The sequence below is a fragment of the Ruditapes philippinarum genome, unplaced genomic scaffold (genome assembly GCF_026571515.1).
Source record: "Ruditapes philippinarum isolate M1 unplaced genomic scaffold, ASM2657151v2 ctg76_1_1_1_1, whole genome shotgun sequence".
In the NCBI taxonomy this organism is placed as follows: Eukaryota; Metazoa; Mollusca; class Bivalvia; order Venerida; family Veneridae; genus Ruditapes; species Ruditapes philippinarum.
In genome coordinates this window covers 370,454-390,548 of record NW_026858000.1, presented here as the reverse complement: position 1 = coordinate 390,548, position 20,095 = coordinate 370,454, and the positions used below count along the sequence as shown (strand labels likewise).

General features: G+C 33.2%; 2 protein-coding genes across 2 annotated transcripts in view; one reads left to right on the top strand and one right to left on the bottom strand.

The window, feature by feature from the left end:
* LOC132751753 (synaptotagmin-1-like) overlaps positions 1-6,238 on the bottom strand; it is a 57,086-nt gene extending 50,848 nt beyond the window's left edge. Inside the window, exons 1-3 of the mRNA XM_060741990.1 lie at positions 6,221-6,238; positions 4,012-4,110; positions 2,139-2,273 (exon numbers count right to left, since the gene is read on the bottom strand). The gene's annotated coding sequence lies outside the window, so the exon portion shown is untranslated. The remainder of the gene's footprint in view (positions 1-2,138; positions 2,274-4,011; positions 4,111-6,220) is intronic.
* Positions 6,239-13,266: 7,028 nt separating this feature from the next.
* LOC132751752 (E3 ubiquitin-protein ligase HACE1-like) overlaps positions 13,267-20,095 on the top strand; it is a 30,851-nt gene continuing 24,022 nt past the window's right edge. Inside the window, exons 1-6 of the mRNA XM_060741985.1 lie at positions 13,267-13,666; positions 13,978-14,032; positions 15,120-15,209; positions 16,779-16,883; positions 17,683-17,758; positions 18,099-18,176. Coding sequence (XP_060597968.1) covers positions 13,600-13,666; positions 13,978-14,032; positions 15,120-15,209; positions 16,779-16,883; positions 17,683-17,758; positions 18,099-18,176 — 471 coding nt within the window. The 5' untranslated portion in view covers positions 13,267-13,599. The remainder of the gene's footprint in view (positions 13,667-13,977; positions 14,033-15,119; positions 15,210-16,778; positions 16,884-17,682; positions 17,759-18,098; positions 18,177-20,095) is intronic.

Sequence of the window (20,095 nt, the reverse complement as noted above, 5' to 3'; positions counted from 1 at the left end):
TCTTGTCCATTTTGGGAAGATCAACATAACATGATGTGCTTATGATGTGCCTAGCTAAAGTTTCAAGGTCGATAATGGTCAAAGGTTAAAAAGTTCCACATTTATGTCAGCTGCTGCAAGGGATATAGCACTGCTACAGACTGCCTTGTAACAATTGTTGCCATGAAAAATGAATGATTAGTGCAATTTTTAACAGGGTTTCAACCAAAGATTATTTCTGTGAAAGCAATCTGGGTATTGATTCCTTTCCTTTAGAAAGCTATTAAATCGAAGGGAATATGTAAACAGAGACAGTTAGCTCAGATAAGATAAAAATCTGTCTGAAGAATAATTGAAAAACAAAACAATTTCAGTTATAATAATCCAATAATGTTACTTTCTATTTCAAAAGTGAGCAACAAAATAATGCTTAGTTTTAAGTTCCACTAATTTGATATAAACAAAGAAAATAATATAATTATTTGATGCTACAATAAAGGATGCTCTCCATTGCAGATTTTTGACACTGTAAAACAACACAGTCAAAGAAGGAAAATCAACTGTTATAGCATTGACTTGACCCTTTTGACTCCAAGGTTCTTAAATACCTCAAAAAAGGGTGATCATGCAAGGTGTTATTTTGTTTTTATTTGATTTTTAGTCACACCCACATTAAGTAAGGTCATTAAGGTCATAAGGCAACTTTCCATCTTAACTGGTGGAGGAAGATTTCAGGTTCCCCTTTGTGCCTTATTTCAGACAGGAGCAGGCACTTTAGTAGAACCATAAGCTAGCAAGGTAATTACATATAAGATATCAAAGGTACCAGTGGATGCATAAAGTCATTATGACAACAGCTCTCCATATACAAGAAATTGATATAGATTTGTTGCTTCTATTTTTTAACAAAAATGCTATTTTTGGCAACATAATAACTCAACTTTTCCACTGTTTCAGACATTAATGTTTCCAGCGACAAGTATAAGTACACTGCATATGAAATGAAGCTAAAATTTCCAATGACCAGTACTTGTTTACATTGTATATCCAATAAGAGTTGGTATGCTATAACAAGGACATAATCACCATGGTTACATTGACGCAAGAAATATTCACACATGAAATTCCATCAATATCATCTATACAAGGGCCAAGTAAGTGCTTTTTTTCCGAACATCATTTGAAAATGCATCAACAAACACATAGGATATTAGGATAAAACAAATCAATGGACATATTACAAGATATAGTGGTATACCCACGGCCAAACCATTAACATTTATCAGATTACATGTTACATGTATCAAACGTTGGTATCCAACGATGATTACAAGAATGTCGTCTTCACTCAAAGTAAAAGTTTTACTGATACTTGTTCCAATTCTAATTCAAATGATAAAACAAATGACATCCACAATAGCTCAATTGGTAGTGCCTTAACTTTGAATCGGTCACTTTTGTAGTAACTGATCACAAAATTCTTTCTTCAGTTATTCACACTGTACCTCTGCTCTGGCATGAACAGAATTATCAAACAAGCATAATACCACTTTAAATGGAATTGTCCAGCTTCCATTTTTGGAACTGTACTCCATATATTAATTTTTCGGTAACCAAGATAAAAATTTAAGTTATTTCACCAACAGTATAGAGCATAGTCAGACAGCAGACATGCATAGATAGTCAGTCTCGTTTTATTTCAGTTTGATTATCAATAATCAAATAGCAATAAGCCACTTAAAAGAGCAATGAGCACAGTTCAGTAGCTGAAAAAGTCCATTTAAAGTGGCATTATGCTCTTTTTTTGTTTTGTCAGGTTGTTAAAATTTTATGATTTTAGGCTGTTGGACCTCAGTTGAGATCCTTAGAGAAATTAAGCAGATCAAGGTTAGCCATATCAAGCTAATAAACCCCTTTTCTGAAATTATCAAGATTAGAATACTTGTTTTTTATTTTCAATATTTTGTCTTTTGGGAAAATTAATGCATATATTTGGCCCCAGAAGAAAAACAACAACAAAACATCCCCTCACTAATTCAACACTAATACTGGTAGTATCTGCAACAGAAATTGACAGCAGATGACAAATGACCATAGATACTCATTAATTATATTGCATTCAAAGAAATTGATTTTTATAAAAAAAACAGATATCTAACCTTGTGCAGCAGCTGCAAGTCTGGCGATTGTTTCAGGCCCACATTTATATCACAATAACAACTCTTTTTGGAGATTTTCCAAACCTCTTTGTCTAGATCGACAACAAAACCACTCATGGAATTTTCTCTAGCACTCTAAAAGTATCAAATGAATGGAATTAAGACGATTTTCAACCATTTCTGAAAATAATAGTCTATTGAAAACAGTGTTGATATCTGGAAACTTTTTCTACAATATCGACAAAATATTTATAAGAATTGTACAAAGCACTTAAAAGGACTCCACTGACATTTTAAGACTTGACTTAACTGGAAATAATTTTTTAAATGAAATAGTTTCAATGGATGAAGATCTTTGCAAATAACTGTGCATAATTTTAGACCATTTGCTTACTCCAAATATTTCCAAAATAATTATTCTTTTAAGACTTGCAATGCTTTTCACTCAAATCAGGCCAGGAATAGCAGAAAAATATGATTTTCAATTTATTTGAGAGCATAGTTTTTTAAGGATCTTTTACATATCTTTCTGTTTTAAGTGCCCTAGTGGTAAGGAATTTAAATCAAATAGGATTCCCAACCTCAGTGGAGTTCCTTTAATCATTACATAACATACATCACACAAAATTGTCACATAAACATATTTGTTTAAGCATATAAATTTTCCGTGTCATTCAGAGATAAAGGTTGAACAAATGTGTACAGTTAATCATGGTCATTGCTGAATTAACAGGGTGTTCTTTCAAAAGCCATGAAAACAAAAACAAATAATTGAAAATCACTCAATTTATTGAGTTCATTAGAGATAATAATCTCTCATGACCCTGTCACAATCATAAGCTATCATGTCATTGATTACCAGAAACCAAAAAATATACCCAACACTGAAATTTTAACTACCTAAACCCATGGCAAATACATTTATGACACTAAGCAATATATGCCATTCAATTTGTATTAGCAAAACTTTTCTGCATCACAAAATCTTTTAGCAATGTCTTCAAACAGTTAATAATGTTAATAATTAAAAGTATCATTGGTTTGTTTCCCTATTTGTCCCTGATACCAGGTGGAGTGAGTCTTGTTATAATGGAGAATTTGACAAAATGCAAAAATGATATCAGACTTATGACCATTTTAAATCCATTGAGGGAGTATTCAATCAGAATTGTTATTCAGCAATAATGAAGACATGATAGCATCTGTACTGTATGAACATGGTCTGCACAGTTCCCTTATCAGTCAGTATTTATTTCAAAATTTTCCCTTAAAATGATGAATGGTTTTTGGTCGAGACTGAATGATAAGCAATGTCCATGAAAAATATTTTAGCATGGTAAAAATAACAACATGTACAATTAACAACAGGCAAAAGAATATTCTGCAAATGTGAGATATCATCCTTGGTATTGGCTGTTTAAGAGTAAAGATAATTTGCCTTTTCCACCATTACAGAACAAGTCCAATAAGCCTGAATGTCCATACAGTCTGACCAAACTCTATAATGTGAAGCTTTATTTAACACATTTGACATAACAGAAATCCAATTACTTAGCAATGAAAAGCTTCTAATTGGAAACACTTGGGAAGTACATTAATTCATGTATGTTAAGTGGGGTACCATCCGACACAATGAAAGGACACATGATGATTCAGGCAACAGCACTTGTTCAACATCCCTCTGCTTTTAAGCGAGCCACCGAGTGTTGTTTTTTTCTCTATTTTTTTATGGAAATTATCAAAGCATCAAACAACTTCTCACACCTACACGCAATCTTTTCTCAGACAAGATATATTTCTAAGAAAAAATCTATATCACATAATCCCTGAGCAATAAAAACAAATTAAGGGATATTTTCCATACATGTCCTACCTCTGATCAGCTTGTCATCTATTTACATCTACCGACTTTTATTTGCATTCTAGCTGTCACAAATAGTCAGGCTTGAAATAACTATTCTGTCAAGATATCCTGTAAAATGGAAATCAAACATGAATATAAAGTTTTAGTATGAATATTAAGATTGCCTTTGCTGAAGTTTAAAGTAGGTGAAATGGTTAAGACTCCTACTTTATGCTGTACATTGCTTTATGGCCAATTTGGCACTGAAATTTGCCCCATTCCCCTCCTCAAAAACTATATTATATTTCCCTAATCCCTGAAAATATTCAAAAATATGCTTCAACATGATTTGTTATCATTATTATATTTTGAGATTTACTTCTTCACAAGAGATGGATATTGAATTTTTAAACCATAATGGTATGGCTCCACAGTTGACATATCTATCTTTATACAAATGCCACAGTCCACTCTTACTACAGGGAAACGGTGCTATTCATAGGTTCAGGGCTTTTGGTGTGGAGACGTGCTCACAGAAAATATTTATTATCATACAATAGAAAGTCTGGCTCACGTAATAAAAACCTTTAATCCGTGCAAATACAAAACAATGACAAATGACACAAAATCATGAATGGCAAAATGTAGAATAACAAGTATGAATCAATACACATACATTCATATTCACTGCAAAAAATACAAATGGCAAACAACATATAACATTAACACACTGATATGCCCCTGCAACAATGGGCTATATTGTCTGCTTCAAAATTTCCCCTAATTTCCCCACTGTGATGCATTTTCCCCTCTCTATGGGCCCGCGGCCCTGCCACAATTCCCCTTAAGGTGAAGAAAAGCATTGCCATACATTATGAATTAAGGTACAAACATTTTGCACTGAGCCCGCAATTTGAACATCAACATTGCTGAACAAATATAAAGTATGGACCTGCTTATTATGATTTAAAACTTTTGGTGGACTTTTGGTGGACAACAAATATAAAGTAAGTATAATGGACCTAAAGTTGTTTTTGCTGAGAAATTATATAACATGGACATTAAGCTGTTTTTGGTGGGCAAAATTTAAAGTATGGACCTAAGGTTATACAAGATGAGAAAATATAGGGAGAATGAAACCAGAACTTTTTTCTTTGGCGTATGGACCAAAGAGTTTCTTTTTCATTAACAAATATAATGAATGTATGGTTGTAAGGTTTTTTAGTGAGCAGATATAATATAAAGTAAGTAAAAAATTGTAAAAGCATTTAAAATTTAAATCTTCTTTTTAAATATTGATTCTTAATATATATAGCTAATACGGTATTTTATTTTACTATTATATATCATGTACCGACTATCTCCTTGCAGGATATTATACATGAAATGTACCATACATGTTTACAGCTTTCATTGACGTAACTGTAGTAACTATTTATGGTAACATAGCTTGACTTAAATAGAATAAGTTACTGGATACTGAGTACACTGCTATACATTTATAAAGATAGGAAGAATACAAACAAAAAATGATCATGGCAAAGTGAACAAAAAAAGTGTACTACACAATAAATTATTCACATATTATATTATTCCATTACATACAAACAATAAACATTCTAAACAAGAGCATCACATATTGTGTTATGGCTCATCTGTTAAAATAACCACTTTGATGAAAATTTAGGAAAGTTAAAAAAGGCACACAAAAATATAGCTTTAGAATTATGCCCCTTGTCTTACAACTGCACCTTGTCATGATAAGTAAATATTCCAAGTTTCATACTGATATCTTTAAAATTGTTTAAGTAATGGTCTACAAAAAGTTTTTGCATGATGACAACGCAACAGAGATTATAATAGCTTGACTTTTTCTTCGAAACAGACAAGCAAATAACATTCTAAAAAAGGGCATAAATGTACAAAAAGTATTGATTGACTTGGAACATAAACTTTTTGTAAAAAATACTATAATTGTCCAGCAATGCATTGACCTAAAAGGAAAAATCTAGATATTTTTTTTATAAATAAAAAATGTATTACATACAAACCAAATTCAAGGCAGAAATTTTTTTAGTTTCTCTTAAATCTTTTTGTGGTGAAAATATTTATTGATAATAAAAAGTCTTCTTTTTTTATTATATATCAACTTTCTGTCTACACCTTTGATTACAGACATAATATTTCATCTATTGGGGTGGCAAGTGTGGCAGGAAGTGGATACACATTTTGTACTCACATATTCCTTTTCTGGATTCAGTCCAAATTTTTATGCAGCAGAAATCTGGAAGAGTTACAGCTTTCAATTTCCTTACAAGACATTTGCAGTCATCTGAAGCATAACATGAATATTCATCATATACTATTCAGTATATAACTATTCAGTATATAACTTACATGTAAACGTAACAGTGGATATATTTGATAATTTCACTGAGAAATTTCACTGCAGACACACCATATTTGAATGTAGAGGAATGGCATATAAACATTATAAATTACAATATTTTTTTTAATGGAAAGTTTAGCAAAAATGTAAGCAAGTATTCCAAGCTTCATGTTAATAACTTTTAAAATGTTTGAATAATGGGCTACAGTAAAGTTTCTGCAAAACAACAACAACAACAACGATGAAGCGTGGATCATAATAGTTTTCAAATCAGTCTTCTCATTTTTCAAAATATCACATGTAAGAAATAAGAAAAGTGACCTGCATTTTGGTCAAGTGAATTACAGAAAATCTACTTGGTACAGGACAAAGTTTTAGGTGCTTGTAACACAGACCAAGGAGTAAGATTTAAGTAAATTAGAATCATACATCATGAACATGAGGTAACACCAGACTGTCTTTTCAAGTTCTATATATGGAAAATTGACATTTAGTCTGGCAAATCTCAAATGCATAATGAATGGGAGACTAACATAAAAGTCTCTCAAATGTTGTAAGCTTTTTCACTGTGTATGCTTTTAATGCCTCCATATTCATTGAGTGTAATATTTTCTGTTTGTTTGCCTGTCTGTCTGTCTGTCTGTCTGTCTATCTATTTCTGTCTCTCTCTGCAGAAATCTTAAACCTTTGGCCATTAAATCTTTATTCTTATATGTATGACCCTTTATACTTGGGCACAACATACTTACCGTATAGACATTTTATTTAGATAATATTAGATAATACAGCCTTGACACCTAAAAGTCTTTGACCTTTAAGGTCAAATTTTCAATATTAAGGAAACCTCTTGATAACTTTCCTAATCACCAGATATGGGAATGGGCATTTATGTTTTTTTTTACAAACACTGCTTGTTCTAAATATCATATGAATTAAATAAGTTAATAAATTGAACACTTTCAAGTTATATCAAGCTATTCTCAATTATTCCTTCCATTTTCTCTCCTAAACACCACGGACGTCTTTTATATTTATTGGAATTAATGAGCATGCTGCCATTTCTCCACACTTAATGCCAGGCTTTTGCCAAATATAGATTTGATAACTGGCATAATCAATACAAACAATTTGCCCAAGATGAGGTAAATTCGTCCTGAGACAATAATTGAATCTTATCATTCCTTTATTGAGTGGATGCAGTCAAACAGAAATTCACTTTCCATATCTTTCTCATATTCACTGTAACTAATGTATCTGTTTGAATATCTTTAATTTGCCCACAGTATATTATGCACATTATTATAAATCTTAAGAATCCATATTAAAATCTGGTATGGTAGATTATGATAATTTCAATGTTCTTCAATTATTCTTCATTTCTTAATATAATGTATAAATATCAGACTAACAGACCTACAAAACATTGTAAACAAGAATGGGCATACAAATGACACATAAACAAAATTTGTACAGCAGTTTCAAAAGCATATACTGACAATAGTAGAGTGGTTTCAAGGACATGCAATGATAACAACAGTGCAGTTTCAAAGGCATAAAATGAAAATAGAAGAGCAGTTTCAAGGCCATATAATGACAAAGAACAGTTTCAAGGGCATATAATGATGAAGAGCAGTTTCAAGGGCATATACTGATGAAGAACAGTTTCAAGGGCATTAATATAATGATGAAGAGCAGTTTTAAGGGCATATAATGATGAAGAGGAGTTTCAAAGGCATATAATGATGAAGAGCAGTTTCAAGGGCATAAAATGATAAAGAGGAGTTTCAAGGGCATATAATGATGAAGAGGAGTTTCAAAGGCATATAATGATGAAAGCAGTTTTAAGGGCATATAATGATGAAGAGCAGTTTCAAGGGCATATAATGATGAAATGCAGTTTTAAGGGCATATAATGATGAAGAGCAGTTTCAAGGGCATATAATGATGAAGAGCAGTTTCAAGGGCATATAATGATGAAGAGCAGTTTCAAAGGCATATAATGATGAAATGCAGTTTCAAAGGCATATAATGATGAAAATCAGTTTAAAGGGCATATAAAGCTGAAAAACAGTTTCAAGGGCATATTATGACAATAGTAGAGTGGTTTCAAGGGCATAAAATAACAATAGTATAGAGGTTTCAAGAACACATCTAGTAACAATAGTAAAATGTTTTCATGAGCACGTAATTACAACTGTAAGGTAACAGCAGCTTATAAATTGCATGGTAAATTGGCTTCAAGGTCACATAAATGAAAGTGGTAGAATGGCTTCAAATGCACATTACATTTTATTAATGACACTGTTAAACTGCTGATGACATTAGCAAAGTCATTTCATTAAAACTGATTAAATGAAAGAATAATAGTTGATAGCAAATAACCTCCACTTGACCCCAAAGTAACATCATTTTATGATTCCATAACAGAGATTTCATTTTCTTTTGTTAACATTAAAATGAATATCCTGTATATAACTTAATTACAGCTTTAACCATCTTAAACAGTCTTTTTGTAGACTGATGCTTAAATTGTCATCTTGCAATTCAACCATCGATCTTTGTGTATTGAACATTGCAATTTCTAGCAAATCTGGAAGAAACTATATCGATCTAATAGACAGACAACACTTGGCAAGATTTCTCCAAAAATCAACATCACATGTTTCTGCTTCTTAAAGAAACTACAACCCATCACCAATAATCATTGACCATCTGAAAAAATAGGTCTCTTTATGGCAGCACTGAACATTACCAATCAATATCACCCTTCCTCTCTCTGTATATAGCTATTCTCTCTCTCTATCTCACTCTGTTATTTAGCTGACTGAAAGATACTAGGATCAATATTACAACTAGTCGATATTTCTTAATAAATGGTTTTTGTCTTGCTCTATGGAATACTTGAAAAGTGTAGTATTGAATAGTTAAGCCGCTGTTATGTTCATTATTATAAAGTAGCACCAACACTTGTTATTTCAATTCATTGCAAATCATCTAACTTAATCAATTACTTCTCAATAAAGGCTACCTGATTAAAGCAGTCAGCAGTCATCTGAATGAAAATACCTGGTTAGAAGAACTGATGTTGAAGTGACCACCTGATTGCAGAGACCACCTGAAAGTTGGGATACATAAACAAAGTTGACTATCTGATGGAATATAGTCAACCTGACAAGAGAAATACAGGCAGGCAGATTGAGAAGATGCAGCTGTAGAAGATGCAGCTGTAGAAGATGTAGCTGTAGAAGATGCAGCACTTCTAGAAAACTTAACTGAAGAAAATGTGTATAAAAATACAACAAAAGAAAAGAAAAACTGGCTATAGGAACTACCTGGCATTAAAAATCATCTGACTATAGATTTAAACACAGATTTCATGAGCTTACTGATTGATGAAATAGATGCCTTATACACCTGACTGAGTGGCCAAGTGGTTAAGGTTGTTGACTTTAAACGACATGCCTCTCACCACTGTGGTTTCGAATCCCAACAGGGACTTTTGATTCTTTCATGTGAGGAAGATATTCAGCTAGCTCACGGAACGCTGGTGATTCAGCTAGCTTACGGGACATCAGTGGTTCTACTCGGGTGCCAGTTTGTGCCTGAAATAGTGCATGGAAGGGCGTCTGAGGTCTTCCTCCACCAGTAGAGCTTGAACACTGCCATATGACCTATACTTTGTTGGTGTGACATAAAACCCAATTAAACAAACAAACAAATACACCTGACTGAACTTAACAACTAGCCTAAAATTTAACTTGTTTAAAGCAACTGCCTGACTTAAGAAACTATCTGACTGCAGAAAACACTTGACAAAAGAAACCACCTGACAGCAGAAACCATATGATTGTAGAAATCCTCTAAAATATCTGATTGTAGAAACCAACTTTTGTAAAAACCACCCATGGCAATTTTGGTCACCATCAGACTACAGAAACCACCTGATTGCATAAATCACCAGATGTCAAAAAGACACAACTGTATAAGAAAAAACCATCTGACTAAATTGCATCAACAAACAAATTGTCTAGATCACCTGATTATTTAAACCATCCAATTGTATAAACCATCTAATTGTAGAAACCAATTGTAGAAACCAAAAGATTCAGAGTGAATAAACAACTTCATACATGTGAACTTTTTTTTATTGATCAAGTGGGAGATTTTTCTTCAAAGAGAGGGAGATTTTAGAATTTGCAAAAAACAAAGAAGGAAGTTTTGACATCAAAAATAGGGAGACTTCTTTAATTTGTGAAAATACCCCTTATTTTAAGAAAAATCTTTGAAAATATGGCTGCACAAAGTGGGAGTATCCTGCTTAAATGGGAGAGTTCACATGTATTCAACTTGATTGTAAAAAAAACACCTGGATAGTCTCATTTAGGCTGAACACCAGTAATTCAAATGTAAAGTATTAACAGTAATAATGTTCCTGCTTTACACTTTACAATATCATGTTCAAATACTCATAATCATTAAAAAGCCTCATGTAAATGAGAAATTTTAAATCTTAATTGGTCCTGTACATATATCAAACACCTTAAACTTCCCTTGATCAGCACATCACATGAAAGTTTGATCATTGAAACTGACAAAATGGCATAGAAACAGATGTTATTTCATCATGGAAAAAAAATGTACAGTTTTCTGTGTGATTGAAAATGTTTTTACACTGTACTTATAAGGTGGTAAAAATTTGTGTAGTATTGTTGAAAACTGTGTAATATATAACTTACTAGACTGATTAATAGCTGATTTTACAAAAGAAAATGTATAAGTTTCTTCAGAAATACTGCAATTGTATCAAACAGAACATACACTCTGTGTTTTAATGTTGCATTGTTTATAGATATCTAATGAAAATATAATGTCTAAGGCTTTTTGCTATAACTTTGAATAATCCACATATTCAACTTGCCCATTATGGAATATTGAAATATGTATAGAAAATCTTTACTTACTTCTTAAAATTGGCCGAACAAGAGAAATTCTCTCAATAATAATTCTGGCCAGAAATGATCCCTGCAAATTTATGAAAATTTTAAACATTATGCACTGTGTTACTGATACCCAAGCCTTACAATTACATAACACATGGGCAGTCTGTGCCAAAGTCCGTCGGTCCTCGGTCCTGGCTGAATAAAAATCATGCGGTCCGAGAAAAATTCCTTTCCTTCAGTCCTCATGTCCGAATAAAATTTCAAAAAGTTAAAAATATCAATGACCTGATTGATAACAAGTTCCCGGTGATGCAAAGAATTTATTCAAGAAGATATTGACCAACCTTAAGATCTATTTTGTGCCTGTCAATTAAATACCAGTCAACTCTGTCTTCAAAAAGTTTCATCAACAAGGGTAAATTTTGCCGTAAATTACAGATTTGAAAATTTTGTTTTATGATGCCTGTTGAAATAGCCGATGAGTAACAATCTTAAAATAATAAAAAAATATTTAATCTAATATAATCAAAATCAACAACAAGTAGAATTGTGAATGTTTCTGCAGGAAACAGACAAATTATCAGTCACATATTTTCGCGATGCCGTTTTTTATAATTAAAAAAAAAAAAAAATCGTAACCAAAAGGAAACTTTGTTTTGTTAAAATGTGTGTAATAACGCTTAAATGTAGTTTAAGAAATGAAATTACTAAAGATATTGTTCACATTAGTTGAGATGGAGGTATTTACCAGTATGTGTTTGTCTAATACAATGAATATTTTTTTATGCGAGGGGGGTGCATGTGTGGAGTGAATCTGGAAGAAAACAGCATAATGGTCTGATGATGTAGGGTTTTTGAAATTATATTTCAAATCTTTTCAATCACTTTTATGGTACAGTGTATTCCATTTGGGACATACTACCATTTTCCTGAATAAGCTTTTTCTCTGTTCAAACTCCGACTCTCCAACCCCTAGCTTACTCTGCTAATATACATCATATTAGTCAACTGCATAAGTGCAGCAAAGATGGCTTAACATATTCAACGTGCTCTGTGCTCCTACGTTTCTGTGCTTGGGAGTCCAAGGACTTCTCTTTGAGAACCCTGCTTAAGTTATTTCAATTGGTCAGCATCTTCTTATGTTTCTATATTGATGGTCTCACTAATTTTAAGAAAGACAATCATTTTTACATTCAACCAAGTTATTATAAAATAATGCTTGAAATGTCTGGGCCGGAAAAATATCATCCGGGCCGGAAATAAACCTTAGGGTCTCGGTCCTTGTGGCCCTGGGATATACGATATACTTATCGTATGTCCCAGTGTGGCCTGAAAAAAAATTGACTTTTGCATAGACTGCATGGGTAATGTTCTAAAATAGAGAAAATAAAATCCCTAAAAAGCCCAACACGGCAAAACTGAAAATGTTGCAGGCTCGGTTTGATTGAGTCTATTCTTGGACGGTACTGGATATTGGATGAGTGGGTAAAGTGTCTTATTGATTTTGTTTGGGGATGAAGTGTCTTGTTTCCACAGTTAGATACAATATATATCTATCTTCTTCGATACTATTGGCTTTTACAAATATTACCAGAGAATTAAAATGCAGAAAATAAAGCTCTGTGATATTACATATCGTTTTAGATAAAGACTATTATGGGAAATTGCAGTCGTCTTTTCACAGAAATAATGGAGGATTTCTTTTAAAGGGAAGTAACTCTTCCGTACTAAAATTAAACTATTGCATCTTCTTGGACTTTTCGTATAATAGCCAAGATGTGCCGTTTGCACACCGCTGTATAGTCTGATACCCAGCGTAACTCTAAAGCAGAACCCGAAACAAACTTCACTCTGTCTGCAGCCACAAAAACTGCCTCACAAACACTGTCGAATAAAAGCGGGACGACTGCGTACTGCAGGGATCCATGGGACTGGTCCCCCGGTATTAATATTTAGTGGTGTTTTACCAACAGAAAATGCTGTGGACGGAATAAGTTTAATTAACTTTATTTTATTTTATTTTTAGAGATTCAGATGTTTGAAGACATATTTATCAAACATATGTGGACACATATTTATACTATTGTATATCCGTTAGATGGCTGACTTATAATTTGAAGAAAGATTGATGTTTGATATCAAATACATTTCGTTCACATTTCATTTGTTGAAGTAGGAAGTAAACAAAATAGAGTCTCTAATTTAAAAATAGTTATGATGGAAAGGAAGGTGAAAAACGATAAGATTTACTAATTCAATGTATTTATTTTATTTTGGAGTAGAACGCCTATGATGTCATTTATTCAGAGACTAGTAAAAAGTCTAAGAAGTGGAAGGACAGTAGAACTTCCTGAAGGTAGAGATCTACATTGTAATTAGATCTAGTTAGTATACAGTGGTAAAGTAAATGATACAGTATGTCACACATAAATTTTAATGTATGATTTTTGGGCACATTTCTTGCTCATCTCTGATAAAAGGACGAAAAAATTGGCGCTGACGGAAAATTGTATAACAGTGTCTAAATCTACATATAGATCTACTAGTTAGTCCTATAAATATGACGTCGCTTTGAGATATTTTTGCTTCTGGGCAATTGTTAAAGAAATATAATTATAATAATATAGGATAAATGTCTTATACTGAAACTGTTACTTGTTATTTTAGATGAAAAAGCAGCTTTCTATGTGTTGATGCCCATGGTCATTGGAAATCAGCATAAGTATAGTTATTTTTGAATTTTTTACTAACAGAATAAATTTTGTTTGCTTTCTCTTTTTTGTTGTTGTTGGTTGACACTGACACTGTAAAGGTCTGTATTTTAGCAACTTTCTAGCTTTACAGGTGGAAGAATACCTCAGGGTGGCCGGCCCACCAGATCTCTCTGCACACTGTTGCTGAATAAAACCACTAAACTTCTGTAAGCTAGCTGGATAGCTTCTTTACATGACAGAATCCAGTGAGAGGCTAGTGATCTTTGGTCACCAACTATAACCATTACACATGGAGGTTTATTAATTATAGTAAAATTACTTCTGTGAACAAATTTTGGCTTTTGTATTTTCAAAAATGGACTACGTGTATTCCATTCAACAGATTCAACACTTTTTTACAGGTGAAATTTTATAAAAAATAAAAATAGAAACAACTTATGTAAAAGAGTCTTTATTGCTGGAATCAGCTTTTAAATTTTCTTTATTAAATTGTAAGAATTTCAAGTGCCATCAAATTTCATGTTGTTTAATCAATATCTGCTGAATTTCTTAATTTAACTTGTCCAGCTCCCATTTTTGGAATTATTCATTATCAATTTTTGGGATATCAAGATGGAAATTTTATAGCTGGTCTGTCAAGTGTATTGAGTCTGACAAGAGTTCATGGACATGGAGGCTGACCTTGCTCTATTCTGGTGGCAAATGCTGATCACTTTTGGTTCCAACAGATTATAAGGGTTAATTATTTGGCACAGTTGCATGTTTCTGAGCTTTTATGGCCTCTTTTTCGGACATGAAATGATTTGAATTCATAGGAGGGATCAAATAAAAATGAGTGCATACTGCATATTCAACTGAAATACTTGACAATTTCAAATTCTTTTGCACTTTTAAATTGTTCTGGTAGATTTTTTATGAAAATCAGTTACAGTGATTATTGTTTTTGCCTGTTTTTAAAATCACATGGTATAAATTGGTGTGGAATTGAAGCAACTGTAAAGTCTTTGAAAAGAAACATGCGTCTTATGGCATACCTTCTTTCTCTCAGTTTGTTTGAGATGTGTTCTAAGCAGTTGTTTTTGTTCAATATTGCAGGTCATTGTCAGAGTTACTGGCTAGTTCAAAATATGATGTCAACTATAAATGTGGCCGAGCTCAGAGAACATTACTGCATATATCAGCTAAGTATGTAATTATTTTTTATTCTAATTATTTAATATTACATGTATATACAAGTTTAATTCAGATTTATAATAAAAGAATGATTGTTTAAGAAACTGCAATGATTTTCTTTTAAACTGCTGGAATAGCTGACGTGTAACTTTGTAGATCTTTATTGAATTTATATAAACCTTTGTCATTGTGTGGAACTTAGCACCACTCCAGACTTTTTGCTTATAAAGATCGCATAGAAAAACCCTTTGAATATCTTCTTGTTAGAATCAACAAGTCTTGTGTAGGCTTAATTATAACATATTTGATGTTTAACATGACCTAGTGTAGCTCCAGAAAGTATAGTAAATTTTTTGCCCGGGATCGCATTGTACAGTTAGAATAAATTTTTATGCCCCCACAGAGTGGGAGCATATAGCGTTGCACTTGTCCGTCCGTCCGTACGTCTGTCCGTCCGTACGTCTGTCTGTACGTCCCGAAATCTTGTGAACGCAACTCCTCTTAAATCGGATGGCAGATTTTGCTTAAACTTTCAGGGATGAACAACCTTAATGTGTAGATGGTAGTAAAGGAAGGAATTTTCGCTGCAACCAAATTTAACAGAATTATGGCCCTTTGTTGATTTTTTTCACTATATACTATGTAGAAATTTTGTGAACGCAACTCCTCTTAAACCGGATGGCAGATTTTGCTTAAACTTTCAGGGATGAACAACCTTAATGTGTAGATGGTAGTAAAGGAAGGAATTTTTGCTGCAACCAAATTTAACAGAATTATGGCCCTTTGTTGATATTTCACTATATACTATGTAGAAATTTTGTGAACGCAACTCCTCTTAAACCGGATGGCAGATTTTGCTTAAACTTCCAGGGATGAACAACCTTAATGTGTAGATGGTAGTAAAGGAGGGAAGTTTTGCTGCGACCAAATTTAACAGATTTATGGCCCTTTGTTGATTTTTTTTCACTATATACCATATAGAAATTTTGTGAACGCAACTCCTCTTAAACCGGATGGCAGATTTTGCTTAAACTTCCAGAGATGAACAACCTTAATGTGTAGATGGTAGTAAAGGAAGGAATTTTCGCTGCGACCAAATTTAATAGAATTATGGCCCTTTGTTGATTTTTTCACTATATACCATATAGAAATTTTGTGAACGCAACTCCTCTTAAACCAGATGGCAGATTTTGCTTTAACTTCCAGAGATGAACAACCTTAATGTGTAGATGGTAGTAAAGGAATGAATTTTTGCTGCAACCAAATTTAACAGAATTATGGCATTTTGTTAATTTTTTCACTATATACCATATATATGTTGTCAGTGGGGGCATCCGTGTCCTTTGGACACAGTTCTAGTTCTTCCTTGTCTCTTCAGCCTGTATTTTGTATATAGTCCCTTTGCATAAAACTATGCAATTTACTGGCGTCAAGTAAAAGGTCAGAAAGACTAAAAGATTTTATACTTATGCTCATTATAGCGTCATGACTTATTTATCAATATCTGTTGAAATGGTATTTGAATGATGGAGTTCTTTTGATTAAAACAATAAAGTTGTTTCTTTTTTACTTTGCAAACAGTTGCGGATCTTCCGAGTGTTTGAACTTATTGATAAAGAAAGGAGCTGATGTGAATGTAAGAGACGTGTCTGGCTGTACACCACTACATTTAGCGGCCAGGAATGGGTTTGTGTTACATTGAATAAATATATATTCTCATTGCTGTAATTAAATGACACACTGTTAAGCTAGTCCAACAAGGTTGTGGTATTGATTTAGAACAAAGGAAGTCAATTGTACCGACAAAAGATTCAATTGATTGCATCATATTTTAGATCTTATTCAATCTTTTAATATGTTTATTGTGCATTATTACTTTCAGACACATGATGGCATTTAAGCAGTACCACCAACTTCATGTAAACTTAAGATGGATAGTTTTGTCCAAAGTCCCTTTCAGGATTCGGACCCAGGACATTTAGGATCACATGGTTCTTAGTCGGCAACTATAACCGAAACATACTCTAATGTATGATGTATACGAAAGATCTTTAAAAGCTTATTTGCAGGAGAAATTCATGATTTACTCTGCTAGAAAAGTGTATTCCGTATGCAAAATTGAGCTTTTCATTGCACATCTAGACTAGTTCTAACCATTAAGATTCTCTTTTTGAAATGATAAACTGAATAAGCAAAATATTCAAGGCAGAAAATTTTCAGAAAAATATATGTTTCTGTTTGTGACTTAACGGATAATGGGCCTGTTAAAATTTTAGCCACTACCTTTTCTATTCATGGCTAGGTCAACTGCTCACGAACAGTATCACCACCCAAACCATGTTTTCTTTTGTCTAAACCAGGTCAACCAATGACTATGCATTATCCCAGAGTAGCAATTGGATAGCCAGTCAATCAACTGACATAAAACTGTAAACACTGGAAAGGTCCATATGTGTCAGACTTATAAATGAATATTTACTTGCAGACAAAAGAAATGTGTTGTCAGCCTGTTGGAGCATGCTGCTGATGTCAGGATTACCAGTAATGAGGGTCTTACAGTGGTATGCTTCAGTTATACTTTCAGATTAATTATATCTTAAAATACTTTTTGAGCATATAACTATGTAACAGAAATATGTAAAGGCATAATTTTATGAGCCGCATCACGACAAAACCAACATAGTGCGTTTGCGACCAGCATGGATCCAGACCAGCCTGCGCATCCAACATTGTCGTGATGCGGCTCATATATATTCCAGCTTAAAGTACAAATATAGACAGTGTTCTAGACTGCTAATCCAAAGAATCAATTCCCTAACATAGTATGACACCTCAGATAATTCTATAAATCTGTAAATAACATTGAAGCATTATTTAAGAGAATGTCATATAAACTTTCAGCTTCACTGGTTAGCTGTAAATGGAAGAACTGAACTACTTAAGGATGTATTTCAGTACATCAATGATGTGGATATTGGGGTAAGTAAACTTGTGATTTATATATTGATTACTATAGATTTCAATGAAAACTGAACTTTTTTTTAGCTCACCTGTCACAAAGTGACAGGGTGAGCTTTTGTGATCGCTTTTCGTCCGGCGTCCGTCCGTCCTCCGTAAATTTTTACTTTAAATGACATCTCCTCATAAACCACTAAGCCAATTTCATCCAAACTTCACAGGAATGTTCCTTTGGTGGTCACCTTTGAAAATTGTTCAAAGAATTTACTTCCATGCGGAACTGGTTGCCATGGCAACCAAAAGAAAAAAACTTTAAATATCTTCTTCTAAAAAACCCAAAGAGCTAGAGCTTAGATATTTGGCATGAAACATCTTCTAGTGAGTGTCTACCAAGTTTGTTTAAATAAAAGCCCTGGGGTCAAAATTGGCCCCGCCCCAGGGGGTCATTGATTTTCCCTGTATGCATATAGTAAAAACTTAAAAAATCTTCTTTTAAAGAACCCAAAGAGATAGAGCTAAGATATTTAGCATGAAACATCTTCTAATGGGTGTCTTCTAAGTTTGTTCAAATAAAAGCCCTGGGGTCAAAATTGGCCCCGCCCCAGGGGGTCATTGATTTTCCCTATATGCATAAAAATCTTCTTTTAAAGAACCCAAAGAGCTAGAGCTAAGATATTTAGCATGAAACATGTTCTAATGGATGTCAAATAAGAGCCCTGGGGTCAAAATTGGCCCCGTCCAGGGGGTCATTGATTTTCCTTATATGTGTATAGCAAAAACTTAAAAAATCTTTTTTGAAAAAAAAAAACAAATAGCTAGAGTTTAAATATTAAGCACGAAGCATCTTCTAGTGAGTTTCTACAAAGTTTGTTCAAATAAAAGCCCTGGGGTCAAAATTGGCCAGCCCCGGGGGACATTGATTTCCTTATATGTGTATAGCAAAAACTTAAAAATCTTCTTTGAAAAAACCCGAATAGCTAGAGTTAAGATATTAAGCATGAGACAATTTATAGTAAGTGTCTACAAAGATTGTTCAAATAAAAGCCCTGGGGTCAAAACTTGTTTTTAACTATATGTGTAAAGAAAAAAACTTGAAAAAATCTTCTTTTAAAAAACCCAACGAGCTAGACCTTAGATGTTTAGCATGAAACATCTTCTAATGGGTGTCTACCAAGTTTGTTCAAATAAAAGCCCTGGGGTTAAAACTGGCCCCGCTTCGGGGGCCTATATACAGGTGAGCGACTTCAGGGCCATTATGGCCCTCTTGTTTGAGAATTACAGCAGAATTTGACATTAACACATGACTTGTACAAAAAGTATAAGTACATTTAATCCACGTAAAATACAAATATTTCATAGATCAACTGGGACATTTAAAGTGGAAACAATATGCTTAAGATTATACACCTATGTATTCAGAGTTAAATATAAACTTGATTTTTGTATGCTTCTGAGCTAAGTTTTGGTGAAAAGAGTTTCAATGCCATTCATTTTTAGCTCGACTATTCGATAAGAATAAGTAGAGCTATTGCAGTCACCCGAGCGTCGGCGTCCGCGTCGGCGTCCGCGTAACCACTTATGTTAAAGTTTTTGTAATAGTTCAAATATTTTCAAAGTCCATTGACATATGGCTTTGAAACTTTGCACACTTGTTCACCATCATGACCCCAACCTGTAGACAGGAAAAGGTAACTCTATCAAGCATTTTGACAGAATTATGCCCCTTTTTCGACTTAGAATTTATGTTAAAGTTTTTGTAATAGTTCAAATATTTTCAAAGTCCATAGACATATGGCTTTGAAACTTTGCACACTTGTTCACCATCATGACCCCAACCTGTAGACAGGAGGAGGTAACTCTATCAAGCATTTTGACAGAATTATGCCCCTTTTTCGACTTAGAATTTACGTTAAAGTTTTTGTAATAGTTCAAATATTTTC